Source organism: Muntiacus reevesi, chromosome 20 (assembly GCF_963930625.1).
Source record: "Muntiacus reevesi chromosome 20, mMunRee1.1, whole genome shotgun sequence".
Classification (NCBI taxonomy): domain Eukaryota; kingdom Metazoa; phylum Chordata; class Mammalia; order Artiodactyla; family Cervidae; genus Muntiacus; species Muntiacus reevesi.
This window is the reverse complement of record NC_089268.1, coordinates 19,562,690-19,583,777: the sequence shown is the minus strand read 5'-3', so window position 1 is coordinate 19,583,777 and position 21,088 is coordinate 19,562,690. Positions and strand designations below refer to the sequence as shown.

The 21,088-nt window shown below is 41.9% G+C and overlaps 1 protein-coding gene across 1 annotated transcript in view; it reads right to left on the bottom strand.

The window, feature by feature from the left end:
- Positions 1–16,323, bottom strand: part of CDC5L (cell division cycle 5 like) — a 45,238-nt gene extending 28,915 nt beyond the window's left edge. The window contains exons 1-8 of the mRNA XM_065912307.1: positions 16,154–16,323; positions 13,767–13,870; positions 12,231–12,392; positions 11,521–11,648; positions 10,053–10,152; positions 4,226–4,444; positions 2,683–2,827; positions 1,416–1,604 (exon numbers count right to left, since the gene is read on the bottom strand). Coding sequence (XP_065768379.1) covers positions 1,416–1,604; positions 2,683–2,827; positions 4,226–4,444; positions 10,053–10,152; positions 11,521–11,648; positions 12,231–12,392; positions 13,767–13,870; positions 16,154–16,198 — 1,092 coding nt within the window. The 5' untranslated portion in view covers positions 16,199–16,323. The remainder of the gene's footprint in view (positions 1–1,415; positions 1,605–2,682; positions 2,828–4,225; positions 4,445–10,052; positions 10,153–11,520; positions 11,649–12,230; positions 12,393–13,766; positions 13,871–16,153) is intronic.
- Positions 16,324–21,088: the final 4,765 nt, after the last annotated feature.

Here is a 21,088-nt window from a genome sequence, read left to right as displayed (position 1 = left end):
CCTGGCCCAGGGATGGAATCTGAGTCTCCTGCATTCCAGGCAGATTCTTTATATGAGCCACCAGGAAAGCCCTACATAGTCATAAGGTAAACCATAAATATAGAGCTAACCAAAATTATGATTAACTACAATGGAAGATGGGAAAATGGAGAGTGTGGATGCACAGTAGAGGCAGAGGGCATGAGAGCGCCAAATGTTCAAATTCTAAGTGGAAAAAAAATGCTTTAAACTGAAAATAAAACCAACATGAAACAAGTGTCTTAGCATTACAGTGGTGAAAACAAAGAGCTGTCACTGATAACTCTAGAAAGCAGGCAGTGAGGGGCACTGTTTTCTTACAAAGCCTTATAGGACTGTTTGACTACTGAATCAAGACCTTAAGATTATATTTGACTCTTAGAAAACTGAGATATAAGGAGTGCTGAAAGACTCAATAGTATTCTGTTAGGCCTGTCTATTGCCTGGCATGCTAACACCCTAGGAACACAGAGAGGTGTACACCCTATGTGTTAAGGAGCGAGGGAAACAGTACTAAAGGCCGTCTATGCCATGCAAAGTATAGAATCAAAGGAAGTTTTAAAAATTACTGTAAAAAAAAAATTACTGACTATAGGGAACTCTCCTGGTGGCCCAGTGGTTAAGAATCCACCTTGCAATGCAGACTACACAGATTTAATCCCTGATTGGGGGAACTATCATCCCATGTGCCACAGAGCAAGCAAGCCTGCTCACCCCAATTACGGAGCCCACGAGACTAAACTAGCGAATCGGTGTGCTGCAATGAAAGATGCTGTGTGCTGCAACTAGGACCAAGCACAGCCAAATAAATAAAATTACTAACTACACACATCTGATTTTTTTCCCAGGACTGCTAGGCAATGTGTAATTTTTAAATGCTGTGCTTTACTGACAAGATTTAGCTTTCCTATCATGGAAATCTCTAGCAGCTATGCATTCAGGACTGTTTCAAACTGCTTACACTAAGAGACACAAAACCAAACCTTTTAGTCTTCTCCTTTATACTACTTTTTAAGGACAGGAAACAAAGTGAAAGGTTCATGCTACCATGTGGCAGCCCACCTGCAGAATTCTGTCCTGGGAAGCTGGAGACAAAGTGAAAGGCTCATGGTACCACGTGGCAGCCTACCTGCAGAATTCTGTCCTGGGAAGCTGGAAACAAAGTGAAAGGCTCATTCTACCATGTGGCAGCCCACCTGCAGAATTCTGTCCTGGGAAGCTGGAGACAAAGTGAAAGGCTCATGGTACCACGTGGCAGCCTACCTGCAGAATTCTGTCCTGGGAAGCTGGAAACAAAGTGAAAGGCTCATTCTACCATGTGGCAGCCCACCTGCAGAATTCTGTCCTGGGAAGCTGGAGACAAAGTGAAAGGCTCATGCTACCACGTGGCAGCCTACCTGCAGAATTCTGTCCTGGGAAGCTGGCGTCCGTGGTGTTCTCAGAGCGATGCTGTTGTTGGTGACATTGTACTCAGACAAGAGAGTGCTGGAAGCCGAGTTTGTTATGCCAGATTCCTCGGCAGTCTGACGCGCAATTTCACTCGCTTGGCCTACTTTTACAACTTCTTGGAGTTCTGCATCTGAAATCTGAAGATAACAGTTATCATAGTAGCAATATTTAACCAGAGAATACTACAGCTTAAAATGTCCACATTCTAGAAAGATGAACCGCTGAGTACACAGAGGTTCACTGTACTACTCTTTATGTGTGGGTTTGAAAATTTCCATAATATTAAGTTTTTTTAAGTGTTCCCTATATAAAGTAGGGGGGAAATTCCATACATGATACAGTACCAAACTGTATTCTTCTATTCCCATACTAAAATTCTCTCAAAACAATATATTAATAAATCAAGACCATAAATTAATAGTGTTTGTACAAAACCATTTAGCAATTGGGGGGGCATACTAAAAATGAATTAAAATATCACGCAGAGTCCACTGAGCCACAAAAATCCCTAAGAAAATCAAAAGGTGTTATCTCTGTGATTTTACCAAAATAAATATCTTAAGAACTAAAAAAAAAAAAAAAGTTACAGGCAAAATTCCAATTGAAGAAATATCACCACTACAAATGATAGCATCTGACAAAACTATTTTATGTTTATACCCAAGAATTTTATATTAATGCAGCCAGGGCATTCATTTGGCTAAAGAAGCTGCTCAAACCTCCTAAATCCATCCTCTGCTCCATTAAACTGTCCAATTCTACAGAGCTGTACTCATCAGAATGCAAGAAAAGCTTATCCAAAATCCCCATGTTTCTGACCAACCACAATTCAGCCACAGGAACAGAGCCTACAATGAGCTGAATGAATTTTTTTTCTCCACAACTCCCACACTAATTCTCACAGTTACTGTCTCAAAAAGAGAAAAATGACACAACCAAACATCCCCTAAAAGACAGTCACCTGAAATCCACAAGGCCAGATACCACCATCACCAGCTACAAAAGAACAGGCCTGAAGCCCCAGTCTACTGACAAATTGCTAAGAGCTGACAATTAATTACTAAACCAGCATATGAGAAGTTCAAGGCCTAATATTTCTTCAGGGTACCAAGCACCTAAAAGAAAGCCTGGCACACAGACCTGCTAACATTTCCTGAGAAAATGTATAAATGCATGTGAATTCACACAATGAAAAACCTACTTTCATCAGATTACCTGAGGGGCAGGAAGTACTAGTTTGCTCCTCTTTTTAGTAAATTCAGAAACACCACTAGTTTGAAGAATAGCTGATGGTAAATCAGATTCTTTTTTCCTTTTCAAATGCTGCTTGTCTTTTTTCCTATCTCGTCCTTCTTTTTCACTGTCACGGATCAAGGTAGAGAACAAATTTTTCAGTTACTTATAGGCAATAACGTTAAAGGCCATATAAACAGTCATATACTCTGAACAAAATAATCCCTTCTTATGAAAAGTACTAATAAATTGACAAAACTATATACAGTAAGGTGTTTCTTTTTCCTATACATTACTTAACTACTATGTTCAAGAGGAATATAGAATAGCAATAGAATTATTAAGAAAAGATACACTAAGTAATTTAGTACTAAATATTAAAACTGTGTAATTATAAAGACTATGATGATAAGCAAAATGTTTATAAGCAAAATATTACATATAACGTGAAAAGAAAACCATAAAACTACTCCTAAAAAAAAAAAAACTACTCCTATATCATGACTACATTCATACAAAAATATGTGTTTGTACATAGGAAAATGATAAAGTATACAAAAAGGGAAACGAAGGGAACAAAATTAAAACACTGGTTTTAAATTTTCCTTTAAAACTAATCTTCAATTGTTTGACACCATTTTTTTTTAAGGATAGTTAAGTTCTGACAAATGACATCAGAGAGTTGTTAGGGTGTAGTGCCAGGCTCAAGGTCATTTTCTAAAGGACCAGGAATGCTCCCTTCCCTCTGCATGTCACCCTTCTCCTCTATCTAGTGCACTTCATCCAAATGACTTTTTCTTCTCCCATCTTTTTATCTGTTTATTTACCTAAAACAAGGTGCTAATCTGAAAAACAAATACAACGGAGTACATTCAAGAAAATCCTGATCCACCCTGGCTGACATCTGTTGTTTACTAACAATTCATGTCTACGGAAATATAGAAGGCCACTGAGGGGGTGGAAAACTAAAAATCTTTGATAAGCATAGGAGGTTTTTCCCACATTCAGATATAAGATTTAAAGAAACTCTAAAAATCCATATAAATAAGCAAAATCCTTTGCATTCTAAGACACCTGATAAAAATACATATTGACCCCATTAGATGAAAAGATTTAAGAATGAACTGGTAATGGTCATTTCTTCCTTTTAATTTCATCTTAAGAAAAACAAGATAAAATTTTCACTAAGAAAAAAAAAAGCAGACCAGGTTTTTGACATATTCCTTCAGGCCATTAGTGAAATAACTAATCGGGTTACCAAATGTTAAGTCTGTGACTCAGTGAGTAGACAGTTCACTAACAGCCAAGGACTGACATTTCAAGAAATGCAAACAGTATTCTGTGCTAAAAATATCACAGCTAGGGTCACCGGTTTTCTCAGAAAGGTGAATCCATTAAATAGGTAAAAGCATTATGTAAGTCACATTGTGCTGACTAAGAAAAATCTGGCTCTGACAATAATATCTGGCCCTCCATAAAATTCCTACTATACTTTTCCATTTACAAAACCAGAAAGGCAACTTACGATCTCAGCTCCCCATCAAGATCCTGTTGTCTTAACTTTCTGAAATCAGCATCAAGAGTCTGGTAGTTTTCCTCAGAAGTATCATAAAAACCTAGAGCTGGCTTTTTTTCAAACGGAATTTCAGCATTATAATCAACTCCTCTTTTCTTTTTTCTTTTCTTCTGAATTTCTATGCCGGCTGCTCGAAGTTCTCGTCTCTTTTGGAGGGCAGCAAGACGCCTGAAGAAAAAGAACACAAGATCACCTTGAAAATCATACACCACGGGGAAGGGATGGCTCATCCAACACAGTTAAGAAAGCTGTCCAGTCATTTGGGGAAAAAATATTTACTTAAATTCTCACCTCACACCATGCACAAAAATCAACTCCAGTTATGATTTAAAGGTACACATATATATTAGAGCAAAGAGAAAAGCAGAAAGAACTATAAGTAAATATGTATCTAATCTCTGGATGGGAATATACTCACTTAATATCAATGAAATGATGGGCAAAGGAAAAAAATCAACAGCTTTGAATTTTAAATTTTATATCTCTGTAGCACCATTTAAAAAATCATAAAACAGTATCAAAAGGTAAATAGTAGGGAAAAAATTTGCAATTAGTATTAGGAATGGTTAGATATAAAAGAATCCAGGCAAGTTTTTTAAAATGCATCTCAAGGGAAAAAAGCAGAAGGAAAGACAGTTCACTAAGTAAACAATGCTAACAGCTAAAATGACAAATACTCAAACTACCGCACAATTGCACTCATCTCACACGCTAGTAAAGTGATGCTTAAAATTGTTCAAGTCAGGCTTCAGCAATACGTGAGCCATGAACTTCCAGATGTTCAAGCTGGTTTTGGAAAAGGCAGAGGAACCAGAGATCAAATAGCCAATATCCACTGGATCATCAAAAAAGCAAGAGTTCCAGAAAAACATCTATTTCTGCTTTATTGACTATGCCAAAGCCTTTGACTGTTTGGATCACAATAAACTATGGAAAATTCTGAAAGAGATGGGAATACCAGACCACCTGACCTGCCTCTTGAGAAACCTGTATGCAGGTCAGGAAGCAACAGTTAGAAATGGACACGGAACAACAGACTGGTTCCAAACAGGAAAAGGAGTCAAGGCTGTATACTGTCACCCTGCTTATTTAACTTACATACAGAGTACATCATGAGAAATGCTGGGCTGGAGGAAGAACAAGCTGGAATCAAGATTGGCAGATAACCTCAGATATGCAGATGACACCACCCTTATGGCAGAAAATGAAGAAGAACTAAAGAGCCTCTTGATGAAAGTGAAAGAGGAGAGTGAAAAAGTTGGCTTAAGCTCAACATTCAGAAAACTAAGATCATGGCATCTGGTCCCATCACTTCATGGCAAATAGATGGCGAAACAGTGGCTGACTTTATTTTTCTGGGCTCCAAAAATCACTGCAGATGGTGATTGCAGCCATGAAATTAAAAGACGCTTACTCCTTGGAAGGAGAGTTATGACCAACCTAGATAGCATATTAAAAAGCAGAGACATTACTTTGCCAACAAAGGTCTATCCAGTCAAGGCTATGGTTTTTCCATTGGTCATGTATGGATGTGAGAGTTGGACTATAAAGAAAGCTGAGTGCAGAAGAATTGAAGCTTTTGAACTGTGATATTGGAGAAGACTCTTGAGAGTCCCTTAGACTGCAAGGAGATCCAACCAGTTCATGCTAAAGGAGATCAGTCCTGGGTGTTCATTGGTAGGACTGATGTTGAAGCTGAAACTCCAATACTTTGGCCACCTGAGGCAAAGAGCTGACTCATTTGAAAAGACCCTGATGCTGAGAAAGAACGCGGCCAGGAGGAGAAGGGGACAACAGAGGATAAGATGGTTGGATGGCATCACCAACTCAATGGACATGGGTTTGGGTGGACTCCAGGAGTTGGTGATGGACAGGGAGGCCTGGTGTGCTGCGGTTCATGGGGTCGCAAAGAGTCAGACACAACTGAGTGACTGAACTGAACTGAAAATGACAAAGTGTACTTTAAAAATTGAAGAATCACAAATTAAATCAAGTACCATTTCTGCATACCTAATAAATTGTTGTTGTTCAGTCACTAAGTCATGATGCACTCTTTGTCACCCCACAAACTGCAGCGTATCAGGTTTCCCTATCCTTCACTATCTCCCAGAGTTTGCTCAAACTCATGTCCATTGAGTCAGTGATGCCACCCAACCATCTCGTCCTCTGTTGTCTTCTCCTCCTGCCCTCAATTTTTCCTAGCATCAGGGTCTTTTCTGAAGAATCGGCTCTTTGCATCAGGTGGTCAAAGTACTGGAGGTTCAGCTGGGGCTTTCCTGGTGGCTCAGACAGTAGAGAACCTGCCTGCAATGCAGGAGACCAGATCCCAGTCGGGAAGATCCCCTGGAGGAGGGCACAGCAACCCATTCCAGTATTTTTGGCTGGAGAATTCTATGCACAGAGGAGCCTGGCCAGCTACAGTCCAGGGTCGAAAAGAGCTGGACACAACTAAGTGACTAACATTTTCCTATCTAATAAACAGCATTCAGTTTTTACTTTGTTTTAATGGCAAAGGTGTAAAAAACGGACAGCCTCCTACACTGGTAATGAAAAGTATAGTGGTATAGCTTTCCGCCAAGAGAATTTAGAAACACACATTAAAACTCTTAAGTTTTTTACATTTTTTTAACCCAGCAATTTCACTCTTCAGCCTTCAGTCTAAGGAAATACAGACATGAACAAGGCATTACCTACAAGACTGTTAATCAAGTACTGTTCAGAACAGTGGATAGACGCAACCTAAACATCTAACAATAAGAAATTAGTCAAGATAATTTATAACATAGCAATAAGATAGACTATTATACAGCCTCTAAATAGTCTTTTAAGAAATCTGTAAATCTACTCTGACATGAAAAGATGCTCAAGACACACTGTTGGTTAAAAAAAAAAATGTTACAAAGTTTACATGCTATGGAGCAACATGGAAGATATGAAGGATGTCCACCCAAAGAGTAACAGTGATAATCACAGGAGGCTGAAATTTCACTTAAATTTTACTTTATCCTTTGCACTTTCTCGAGATGCTATAATGTTAATGATTTAATGATTAGAAAAGTTATTCACAATATTAAACAGGGGAAAAATCAAGTTATGAAACAATTTTTAGGAGCAATTTCAGACTCATTCCCCAGCAAAACTGACATAAATTAGTAAAAAAAAAAGAAAAAGAAAGAAAAAAAAGACTTAAGTCTTTGGAAAGGATCCTAAAGGAGATACATCAAATGAAGAAACATTTATTCAAGAAAATCTCCAAAAATTTGATAAGAAAACTGAGAGCCTGTTGTATTCGAATCAAGACCCACTTCCTCTTCTCTTCCCGCCCTCCAGCTCCCAGCTCAGGGAGACAGAAACTCCACTCCACACTGGTACAGACATGAACACAGGGCTCTCTCTCCCCTCCAGCTCCTTGGGTTTCATTCCGAGAGGCAGGACCTCAGCATTTCTCATCCCGCCTCCAGGGAAGCACTGCAGAGGCCAAGTCCAGACCCAGTCACTGAGAAGGACAGGCTTCCTCCCGCCCAGAGGCTCTGCCTTGGGCACAGTGCTGCTGAGGACACTGGAGCCCCAGGAGTCCTTGCTGGGCCTGTGGCATGAGGGATCCACACGAGGGGAGGCAAGCCAAGGAGATCCGGGGCGGCTGCCCACCCCACCCCCGACACTGAGCACTCAGCTTCTAAAGTGGGGTGTCACGCAGGAACAAGTACATCAGAGCCTATGGGACAGAATAGAGAATTCCAAGCTCTCCCCAAAGAAAGTGACTTTCATTTGCAACAGGAAATGAAGAGGCTCAGGCCTCAGGGCACTCTCAAAAACAGTAGAAGTTGTGATGAAAAGGCAACTGATATCTGATAGATTCTTTGGAGATACAGCTAAACTGCAGGCCTACTACAGTCTGCCAGAATCAATCCCTTTCAAAAAGTGGGAGAAGCCTTCCTGGGATGAGAACAAATATCAAACACTGACCTCAGAAACTATCCCTTCAAAGAAGCCAAAGTTTCTTTGGATCAGTTTGTGGAGCAATTTATGCCTCAAGACATTGCTGAAACCAATACAGCAATAAGCTGGCAGTCGGTAGAGTCTAACAGCTGGGTGTACCCAGGGAAAAAGATGTCAAAGCAAGTCTGGTCAAAATCACCTCATCCCCAGGCGGCTATGGCCACACCCAAGACTGCCCCCACGAAGAACATCATCAAAGGCTTCACATTTCTGGGGGAGGAAAGGGGAGGACAGACTTCCCTAAAATAATCCTGCCTGCTAGTCACTAACAAGTGAACAAGCGGTCACAAGAGTGGATGGGCGTGGGGGGCCCTTTGCCGGTTGTCCAGTGGACAATTCACAAGGTGATCCAACTCACATGGTGGTCGAACTCACATGGTTAAAAGGCTCAAAAAACTGAGTCCCCAAACCACCATGGACAAAAATGGAAAAACAATTTTTTTTAACCTTACTCACATTACTCAACCCTAAACAGTAAGCAAAATAGAAAGGTGACTGAGACTGGGCAGAAAACTTAGTACCTCCTCTTAGTGTCTGTTCACTGTCCCAGGTCAATCACACTCCCACCATAAGTAACTCTTCTGGGCTAGTGCTTGGTCAGCTCTGCCAAAAAGCATCCTCTGGCAAGAAAGAATCCTTCATCCCAGGACCTGATATTTCACGGTCATTACCGAGGAAACCATCAGCACAATGCTAGTCATCAGGTCAGGAAATACTTCTCAGCTTAAGGACCAAAAAGGCAGTTATGGAGGCTGGGGAGGTTACTTCAAAGCCTGAATTCCAAAATCTAATAAGCTTTCATAAAGTTCAGGTTTTCCCCTTTACCCACTTCATCTTGGCTTCCAGACCATTAGGAATGAAGTCAATAATGGATATGGATCTAACCAAAAAGAAGAGGAAAGTGGAGAAAACCTTGAGCAGAGGGCAATATTTAATTTCACTCATTTTTTAAATAAAAATTTCTATGACAGCCTAAAACGTGGTTTAAGGCTCATTTACTCCCTCCAAGTTCAGATGGGCTTCCTATTTCACAGCCGGTGCCTTCCCAACACTAATCAACGAGAGTAACTAATGGCAGTCATGCCAAAGGCACGGAGCCCAGTGTGTCCTCCAGCCATCTGACTGCAAGATGGCTACAACAAATAAAGCTCTCCTACGCTAAGAGAATACACCACACCAAGACACATACGTACGTCTATACCTGGGCATTACTTCTGCCACGTCTTACAAAATTTTTTTAAACATGTATTTTGGGGCTTCCCCGGTGGCTCCCTAGTAAAGAATCTGCCTGCCAATGCAGGAGACACAGGTATGATCCCTGGTCCAAGAGGACTCCACATGCCACGGAGCAACTAAGCCCATGCGCCACAAGTACTGAGCCTATGCTTTAGAGTCCGGGAGCCCCAACTACTGAAGCCCACACGCCCTAGAGCCTGCGTTCCCCAATAAGAGAAGCCACTGCAATGAGAAGCCTGTGCGCTGCAACTAGAGAAGCCCCCACTTACCACAACTAGCGAAAAGGTCCTCGCAGCAATGAAGACCCAGAGCAGTCAAAATTAAAAATAACTGATTTTAAATGTATTTTTTCTATAACTACTCTGAAATGGTTAGAAAGATATACAAAAGATTTTTCCAAAGCAATAAGGAAGTTAAGCACTATTACCAAAACTGGAATGAGTCAACTCTAATTGTCATTCACCAAACAGGGCTGATGAAGTTTTACCGGACCTAAGGATGCACAGACTAAGTGGTCAACTATGGATGGAAGCAACCATACCTTGCTTCTTCCAGCTGTTTCTCTCTTGCTTTCCTCTTGGCTTTCTTTCCTTGAGTATTAGCCAGGCGGGCTCTAGCTTCAGAAAGCATCTCCAATTCATCTGCAAAAATAGAGAGAAAATTAACTTCTCCAACAGAAGCAAGATGAGAGATGTACCCTAGTGCTTAAGATGAGAAAACCCATCAATATAACCATTATATGGTGCAGCATAAAGGAAACAGCTTGGGTTTTGAAACCAGAGGTATCTAAGTTAAAAATCATGTCCATGACTCACTAGTTATGTGACTCTGAGATAACAACATCTCACCATTTACAAAATAGGAATTCCTACTTCACAGAGATGTTGAGACGAACTAACCAAAATGAAGTAGGCAAAGCATCCAGCAAATATTCACTGAACAATGGCTATAATTATTATGTCCTCTACTATCATCAACTATCTGGTACAGCACAAACTGTGAAATATTATAAAAGCTATTATTTAATTTTAAGGGGACTGATAATCTTCAGTATCATTTTTTCTTGATTTTTCTCGCTCAGAACTATTTCTCTTCTCCAGTACATTTTCCATAGTTTCCCAGAGTAGAATACAGTTCATTACTGATAACTTGGAGCAATTCCTATACAAGGGTGTCCAATGAAATCACAAGCGAACTTTAAAAAACGAAAATCTCAGATTCCAGGATTACCCTACCCTCCATTCCCCTTCCCCAGTTTACTGAGTCAGATCTCCTGGGGAGGCCCTGGTACCTGTATTTTTTAATGTTCACCATTTGACAGTGATGCAGCCAGCCCAGCCCCAATATGCCTTTGGGAACCACCACCTTCAAGTTTTTAAATTAAAAACTCAACAAATATTCACTGGAATGCTCACAACAGCCCTGTGAAGTAAGGCAGACACTATTACTCTACATCTGACAGGAAACAGAATCAAAGTTCAGAGAGATTATATGACTCACCCAAAGTCAAAGAGCTTAATACTTGGCAGATATGGCACTAAGCTAAAGTCTAGTTCCTCTGATTCCTGATTCAATGTCTCAAAAAGGCATCATAAGTCTCCCTCATGGTACTACAGAGCTGCCTTTTCATGAAACTCAAACTACTTGTCTGAAGCAAGAAAGTAGTTAATAGGAGCACTGGACCCCAAATCCAGACTTCTCATTCCTCAGAAAAGGAAAGACAACAGAGTCCTAAAGAGCTTACCTCTAGCCACCAGAAAATGTTCAGGAATATCACACTGCTTAACTAAGTGAACTAAAACATTAAAAGATAAAGGGACAGTATCCAAAAAAAGCAATTACCCTACAACAGAAGGTTGGACGCATTTGGAAAGAGACTTAGAGTAACAACTGCAGACAGAACCTCAGTTCTAAAAAGTCAGAGAAGTTTGGAAGAGAACTCAGGTAAAAGAAAGCCTGAGGAGTCTATGGTTACCAAAGAAATAAATTCCTCACAAAAGTACACTTACCCTCATCCATGTCAATCGGATCAGGCCGTGCTGGCTTTGTTTCTGGATTTGGATCTATTTCTCCAGGCTTAAGCTTTCGTGGATCATCTGTTGTTTCCTCTTCATTGTCTCTCTGGGCAGCTTTATCCCTAGAAATGAACCCAGAGTAATCAATCACACCACCACACCATTCAGTCTTAGAAATACCAGGTTCCCTAGTGCTAGCACTCTTTCTTTCAAAAATCCAATGGATGAGCATTAACAAAATAAAGCATTTCTTTATTGCTTCACCTACAAGAGATGGTTTTAAATTTCTAATTTCAGTGGTTCCACTCACCATGAAATAGCATCAAAGATGTTTCCTAAATCACAAATGCAGTAGAGCTACACAAAAAAGCTTTTAGTGGAACAACTAACATGTTCCAATGGTTAACTCTCAGCAGTGTAATTATGGGTGATTTTTATTTGCTTTTTTAATTTTTTCCCCTAATTTCTATGAACATGTATGATTTGTGTAATATGTTTAAATTAATCTTTTAAAAAGTATATAACTGGAGACATAATCTTGATCAACCACATGAGATCTGGAATGTACTATCCAACAGCTTTAGTACCTCTGGCTTTATTCAGATCTTCAACTAATGTTTAAAGATAGAAAATGCTAAAAGTTTATTCAGCCTCATTCAGAAGATATACACACATTTTAGTACCATTTTTGGAGGTTCACTTACAGAAGAAATTCATAGTGTTCCAAACACTGGGCAGCTGTTCTGCCAATGATTGGAGCAATGGTCCTCCACTGAGTTGGCATCAACTTGGCCAAGTGCAGGAGTTTTTCCTCTTCTTCTCTGGACCACTCTGTTTTCTTAATGCTTGGATCCAGCCACTCATACCTATTTAAAAGACATCATCTCATACTTTAATCAGTCACCCAGCATGAATATTTACATTTTAGACATACTAACTTCTAGCATTTGAAATATGCAAGCTAACTCTCATCCTTCAATCACAAAAGATGTTCTTTTTTACAACACACTATTCCCTATTAAACTTATCCCATTCCAAATACTCTATTTCACTAAATTCTACTATATTTTAATTATGCAAGGTTAGTAATGCTTTAAAAAGGTAACCTGACTGAAACATGATAATATGCCTTCCTTCTCAACTATCAACTGCTGTCATTCACCTTATACTTTATTAGAGGTATCAAAATTATTTGCAAATAAGATAAAACTACCTCATATTTTCATAGTGCTTCCAGTTTTTATAGTACTTTCTCATGTTTTGATTTCTTACACCTTGGCTTATTTCTGAAGCATTTGACTTATACTCACTAAACACTTTTCAACACTATATGTTTTTGTGTGGTGAGTTTAAGTAAAACCACTATTGTCATAGCTGTCTTTCCTAATGCCCCACCTGACCCAACTTTTCCATCCAGTCTTCCTAGCTGGGGAAGCCTGCAAACAATATATAAGCCTTACCAAACATGGGGATAGGAGCTTAACTCCACCTAAGAGAAGCAGAAATCAGAACCACTTACACAGGCTGAGGACCATCTTCCTCACTGTGGGCCAATCTCTACGTTCTGATCCTTTCCCCTACTCAGGTGCCAAGGAAATTAGGTCGCTTATACAATCCAAAATATGATCCTAGTACCACATGGGTCATTGCTGGGGCCAGATCACTCACGCCAAAAACACATGTAAAGAATTTAATGTGTCCACTGCCCTTTAACCACAGATATAATGCTGGGGTACATTATAGTCTGGGGAACCAAATATGTAATGTTTCAACCATTAATGAGGAAACTCAATTACTGAAAGCTAGCCTAGAAAAATAACAAACATTTCTCATTTATGTCTTTGGGAAAGTAAGTTCTAAAACAATAAACTTACAAACTTTTGGAATACAATCCTTTTATAAGCTGGGGTCCATCTGTACCCAAAATTAGTTTTATTTCATGCTTCACAAAGCATTCTCAAACATTAACTCATTTGAGCCTCTCATCTCCATGAGTTAGGGCCAAGTGTCCTACCACTGGAGGACAATAACGGAAGAAGGGAGGGGACAGAAAATGGCTTACCTAAGACCACAAAGGAAGCAAAAGACAGCTAATTCTTACAATGAAATTCCCAACTCCCTCTCCCTACTTTCTGTTACATCACAATGCCTGCTTTTCTTTGGTAAGGTTCAAAGAAATGACATTTTCCTCATCATAATGAAGGTCATTTTGTGTTTTCCACTCATTAGCTGATACATACCATCTGGCTTTGCACTGCTTTGCTGACTTTCTATGCAGCAGTGAGGCAATCCTAGACCACTGGTTTTTCCCATATTTCATCACCGCCGCTTTCAGAATTTCATCCTAAAATTTTTCAAAGGAGAACAATGTATTCATTCACAAAACTCCAAGTGAGAAAAGACAAGATTTAAATTAACTCTAACTGGGTTGTGCTAGGGAGAAAGAGATATAAACATGCACATATATCCTAAATTTAAAACGATAGTATAAAACTTCATTACAATAATAAAAATTTAAAAAAACAGCAACCCAGAATCAACAAAATGAAAGAAATTAAGAACTCCCTTAGAAGGCCATCCTACCCTCCCTTACACACAACCCCTCCCCCAATCCTATCCAAAAATTGGGAGTGGGTACAGCCCAATGTGAGAAATCCTACTTGACAGAGATTTTAAAAAGGATTCTCCAATGTGTGGATGTTAGTCTCTTAAAAAGATTATGGCTCATTCATTTACTCATTCACTCAAAAAACACCAGCCTTTTATCAGGTCTTGTGTATCAACACTTGGGGAAACAGGATAAAACAGGACACACCCAGCCCTCAAAAAGTTAAGACTCAAGTGAATCCAATTTCCAATTCAGGCTTCCCAATTTATGAACAGCATTTTCTCTCCAGTCCCACTGCCCCCACTCTGACCTAAGAATCCACATCTCAGGTCTAACCTAAGAAATAAGTATTTCTCCCCTAAGTCACCAGTCAACTCTGCCTCTAATTTCGCCCAGTCTCTAGATACTACTTCACCAGGGCACCCATTCCAATAAGGAATTTGCCAATCCCAAGGGAGCCGGTCAGGCTAAACCACAGACATCAGAGAATCAGAGCCATAGATGAATGCACTTGAGGCATTTTACTTTTAGGCTTTTTTCCCCACAATGAACTTGAGCTATATGCCTCATATGTGAGCCACTCCGCGCCACTCCACACCCCTAACATCTGAGACTCAAGGACTTGCAGGGCTTTGGCCACAGCATCAGAATCCTGCTGTTACTTGATTTGGTACATCTGTCTCTCCCTCAGAAGTCATCTCTTTTCCAACTGAAACAGCCTGCTCCCCTGTGTGCAAGCTGTGAGGCAAGGTTCTCACTGACTTAATTTCTAACTTTGTTGCAGTACTGCTATACTTAATCACATCTTCAACTAAGTATATACTACAGTTATCTACCCTACCAGATCCATTCAGCAAAATTTCCCAAGCAAACTTTGTTTGGCTCTGTCTCGGGTTCTAAAGATAAAGAGATTTGATCCTGCCCACTTGCAGTGCTGCCTACTGGGGAAAAGAAACAGCAGCTAGTATTTTATGAAAGATTACTATGTGCCAGACTCTGTTCTAAATATTCCAAATGTAGTGACTCATTTAATTCCGAGAAATAAGTATTATTATCATCCCCATTAGAAAACTGAGTCTCTGAGAGGTTGACAATCCCAGCATCACACAGGATGTGATGCTTGCAAAAAAAGAAAAACACAAAAGCAAACCATAACAAATGGATGAAACAGGTGTCCAGGGACCACTGCGGGTGCAACTACTTTTTACCAGATGACCAGGCAAAAATTCCAGAAGAGTTTCTGAACTGTTTTTGAAGGAAGGTCAGAAAGATGCCAAACAGGAGGAGGATACTCCAAGAACGTGAAAGATGTAAAAAGAGAGTGTGCTAGAGAAACTGACAAGTTCAGTGCACTATAAACAGAAACTGCACTAAAACATTGTTTCTATTTTAGTCCTCTACTGTTCTTTGGTTCACCAATGGCACTATCCACTACATTTCTGGAAGCAAAGAGACTACGGTAGGCCTATCTGGTTACTATCCAAGATTAAGCGGAAGAGACAGGCCTTGGGTGACGGGAAGGCGGACAAGTTACGCCGCGGTTAACAGATGACCGCGGGGACAACCGGGTATTTAGGACCTGGCACTCAAACTGCTTCCCCTCTGCAAGGAAGGAAAGAACAAAGTTGTGGCCACAGCACCTCTTCATTTTTGAATAGCAAAGAGAGTCGCGGTGCCTCGGATGAGGAACCGGGGTGGGGGAGCGGAGCTTAGAAGACCGACTATCGCGATTGTCCTGTGTCCCCCTCCCACTGTGAGTTCACCACGGCGGAGGGCGCGTCAGTTCAACAAATGTTCACTGAGGGCCTAACGAGTGCCTAGCAGGTAATCAAGCGGTTAAATCACGGTCCCTGTCCTTGAGATGGTCAGATAACTGAGGACCAGGCACAGGGTAAAGGCCCCGCGCCGCTCCCCACGCAGACCCTGAAGGCATCCTCCTCGCCTCCCGGACCTCTGCGCGCGTGCGCACCCGCAGCCGGAGGGGCGGAGGGCAGCGGACGGCGGGAAAAGAGGACTTACCTCGGTATTCCTCCACACGCCCCCCTTGATCATAATTCGAGGCATCTTGGCGGCGGGGTGTCTCGGCAAACGGCCGAGCGGAGCTTCCGAGAAGTAGTAACGGCGCGGCGGCCACGGGACCCAAAGCCGCCACTTCCTCCAAGCGCGACCTTCTGCTTTGAAGAGCTCTGCGCAAGCGCGGGGGCGGGGTGAGGAAAGAGCAGGAGTAGCAAGTCTCGCGAGAACTGGAGTGACTGGAAGGAAATAATTCGTGCCTCGATGGTAAAGCTCCACTCTAGGAAGACTGACAGAAAACCATCAAACCACTCTAGCCAAAGGACTCAAAGCCGCGCGCATGCCCAAAATAGATTGGAAGAAACCACGGCTTTCGCGAGACGTTGGCTCTTGGCTGGGAATGTAGGCCTGGGATTGGTCGTGACGTCACGTTGTGGCAGAGAATGGGAACGTCTCGCCTGTAGAGTTTAAGCTCAGCTGGTCTAAAAATAGCGTTGATAATTTATTAATTTACCACTTTATTAAGCATTCAACGACCAGGAATTTATTCAAAGAATATTCATGAAGAGGCAATAGCTTATTTAAATCTAAATTTCCTAATCTGCAAAATGGAGATAATAGTGCCAACTTCATAGGGTTGTCCTAAGGATTAAATAAAGGTTTCCTTGGAGGCTCAGATGGCGAAAGAATCTGCCTGCAATGCGGAAGACCCGGGTTCTATCCCTGAATGGAAAAGATCCTCTGGAGAAGGAAATGGCCACCCACTCCAGTATTCTTGCCTGGAGAATTCCATAGACAAGAGGAGTCTGGAGGGGTAGAGAACATGGGGTCGCAAAGTGGCACACGACTGAGCAACTAACAAGGATTAAATGAGATCGTAAACCATCGTAGTATCTGATACATAAGTGCTCACCAAAATGGCAACTGTTATTGCGAGAAGCGCAAGCCCAGGTAATCAGAGGTTGTCCCAGAAACGGTCATGTCAGAGTTTTCCATTTATTGCTCTTCAGTCTACGTGGATTAATATTAATAGCAGAGAGCTACCGTTGATAGGCGCTGGTATTAGGCCAACTTGATCAGGGTTGAAATCTTGGCTCCTTCATCAGTAATAATCATGCTGAATCTCAGTATCCTCATTTGAAAAGTGGAGTTGACAGTTCCTACCTCATAAATCTGACAGGCAAATTAGTTGAGACCAAAAACGAAGTGAGATAGGGATTGCTAAACTGCGATTCCACCTCACTTGGTTTCCTTCTCCATTGAAAAACATCTCTGTGGAGCTAGTCCTGGAAGGGACGTAAATATTCAGGGGACTGGGATACACCCTACATATCTAACTAACTTCTTTCTCTTTATATTTATTCATTTTCCCCTTTGCCTCTTCTGAAAAAGCTACAGAACTTTCTGATTATATATATTTTTTGCCATGAAATGGAAACTTGTATTAATAAAATCACTACTTTGTTAAGAGGACACAGTGTCAGATTATGAAGAACACACAGACTTTGCCGTTTGTCGTGTAAGATGTCAGTCCACTCCTGTCTCTGCTGTCAGCTGGCTGTGTGACTGGTGACAAACCATTTTCTATCTCTGGACCTCTGTTGGCAGTGCTCTTCTGTCGGATTCGTGACCATTACTTCCTCCCCACCCCAGCCTCAACATCCACTCAGTTGCAGTCGTCATAGTTTGTCTCTCTGTCACACACACATTGGCCAATTGGGCTGATCAAAGCTGAGCCAGTTAAGTCTCCTCCCCAGGAATTCCGACACTGAAACCTAGAAGAGGCGGGTCTCTCTGCTAGCCAATGAATCTCTAACATGTGGCACCCTGGAGTTGTCTGCCACCATGTTTTGTACAATGTAGAGTAAGAAGGGAGGAAAGTGGGTCCCAGGTGCATTGAGAGAAGCAGAGAGGAGGGTACAGAAGGACAGAGGTAGGTGTTGGCTGTGCCGCTGTTCCTGGATGCAACCTGTTGCTTAGTCCTTGGTGCATCCCTGTCCTTGAGTTCTAATGATTACTTCCCCTTTTGGCTTTAGCCAGTTAGAGTTGGGTTTCTGTTATTTATAAGCCAGATTCCTAGCTTATCCAGAGTTGAACCTATCCTCTCTCAAAAGCCATTTCAGATCTAACATCCCAAGAGCCTTCTCCTGGGCAGAGAAGCCCTATTAAAAGTTCCCCAACACACCCTTGAATGCATGCATGTCCCAGTGAAATTCTAATATCCCTTTTTTTTTTAACCATCAAGAAACTGTGCAAGAAAGGGTGAAAATTAGGGTCAAAAGCCTGTGACAACCCCAAGGTATGGCAAGGGGCTAGGGGTAGCCACCCTCATCATCTTCATCATCTCCCCAAATAAGGATATAGAATTTAAGCAGAAATACTCTGATGCTTTGCAAATATAATTTCAAGACAGGTCCTCCAGCCCTGCCCTCCATCTACCAGATTGCCACCCATAAGCTCCTCCCTGGGCGTCCAGTTACTACAAAATGGAATTCCATGCATCCTAAATGCTAGTAATCCATACCATAATGTTAACCATGGTTAATCATCTAAATTGGCTTGAGTTTCACTTACCCCAATACTCCCTTGGGGTATATCAGTTGTAGCTTGTAATTTTTTTCTCACTCATCTTCATGATTGTTATTTCTGGGGTGCCCTGGGATGCCCGGGTGCTTCAGATTTACATTTCTCACAGGAGATTGATTTTTTTCCCCACACTTATACACCAGATCCCAAACTCACATGCCCAGTTACATCCTGAACAGTTCCACTTGGATGTGTCATAGGTTTCTCAAATTCAGCTTCCAAAAATTGAGCTCCTGTGAAAGTCCTGGTGGTCCAGTGGTTCAGACTCTGTGCTTTCACTGCAAGCGCCTGGGTTTACTCCAGGAACTAAGATCCCACAAGCTGCATGGTCAGTTCAATGCAGTTCAGTCGCTCAGTTGTGTCTGACTCTTTGAGACCCCATGAATCGCAGCACGCCAGGCCTCCCTGTCCATCACCAACTCCCAGAGTTTACTCAAACTCATGTCCATCGAGTCGGTGATGCCATCCAGCCATCTCATCCTCTGTCGTCCCCTTCTCCTCCGGCCCCCAGTCTCTCCCAGCATCAGGGTCTTTTCCAATGAGTCAACTCTTCGCATGAGATGGCCAAAGTATTGGAGTTTCAGCTTCAGCATCAGTCCTTCCAATGAACACCCAGGACTGATCTCCTTTAGCATGGACTGGTTGGATCTCCTTGCAGTCTAAGGGGCTTTCAAGAGTCTTCTCCAACACCACAGTTCAAAAGCATCAATTCTTCGGCACTCAGCTTTCCCTGTAGTCCAACTCTCACATCCATACATGACCACTGGAAAAATCATAGCCTTGACTAGACCGACCTTTGTTGGCAAAGTAATGTCTCTGCTTTTTAATAGCTATCTGGTTGGTCATAACTTTCCTTCCAAGGAGTAAGCGTCTTTTAATTTCATGGCTGCAATCACCATCTGCAGTGATTTTTGGAGCCCAAAAAAATAAAGTCAGTCACTGTTTCCACTGTTTCGCCATCTATTTGCCATGAAGTGATGGGACCAGATGCCATGATCTTAGTTTTCTGAATGTTGAGTTTTAAGCCAACTTTTTCACTCTCCTCTTTCACTTTCATCAAGCAGCTTTTTAGTTCCTCTTCAGTTGCATGGTGGAGACAAAAAAAAAAAAAAATTGAGCTTCCTCTAGAAAACCTATACTTCTCCAGTATTCCTTATTTCAGGGGATAGCACAGGGCTGGCATGTATGGTTGGGTTAGTGGTTCATTGCACAAGGGACAAATAGAGGCTGAAATCTAGCTTGCGCACTGCTCATGAAGTAGTGCATCCACGGGATCGTGTCCATCAAGAGAGCATCTTTCTGTAGGTGAGCGAAGACACTATATGGTCTGGACACCACCTGTTGCCACTTTCCCTTCTCTCATACTTTTCTCCTACTCGTATCCAAGTCATCCCAGAGTCTTGCCATTTTCATCTCCAGTTCCTCTCCTATGTGCCACCTCTGTTCTGTGTTTCCAGATAGAGCAAATAAAAATACAGAGTTCCCAGTTAAATTTGAATTTCAAATAGTCAGTGATTTTTAGCATAATTATGCCCCATGCCTTCCTTCTGTCCTCTCTTTCCAAAAGAACCCTAGTTTTTTTCTCCAGCCCACGCTCCACTCAGCCAAGAGAACACATTTCTAGGCAGATGGTCACACCCATGCTCACACCATCACCACTAGAAGCTGCCCCCACACCCTCTCTGTATTTGCTGGACTCAGACACATTTCTTCAGAAAACAAGCCATTGGGATTTGGGGCTTCTTATTTGATATGAGGCTGGGTCTCTCCATGTGCACCACAAAATGTTTAGTTTTCATGGATTTCTTACAAAGTCCAGATTTGGGAACCTCAAGTCAGTAGTGGCCACCCCACACCCCAGGGAGGCTCAGGCCATAACCCCTGTGGAGTTGCCTGGTGTTGGAAGAACACAAGACATCCCAAGTGGGCTCCCAGTCTTTCCCCAGAGTCCACTCAAACTTGGCCAGTAGATGCACTAAATCAGCGTCAGAACTTCTAACTACAAGGGATGATGGGGCTGGGGGGTTCCTTTAGTGCATTTCAGGCCCAAATGGGAAGAAAGGTCTCAGGACAAAAAGATGTGAGAGGTCCAAGGCAGGGGACCAAAGGGAGAAGGGATGAGTCAAAGGAGACAGTCAAGGGAGAGAGGAGTGAGTCTGGTCAAGGGAGAAGGAATGAGTCCAAAGACTCCGTGGAGGCAGCGCCTTGCCCTTCTCAGGGGCTTGGCCCAGGACTTGGGTGCCCTGCACTCGGAGGCTACTCCCAGATGTCACCCCTGCACAGTTAGCTGGTTCTTGTGAACCACCAGATTACCCTTGACCTTAGGAGAAGTACTAAGAAGTCAGTTACCATTGA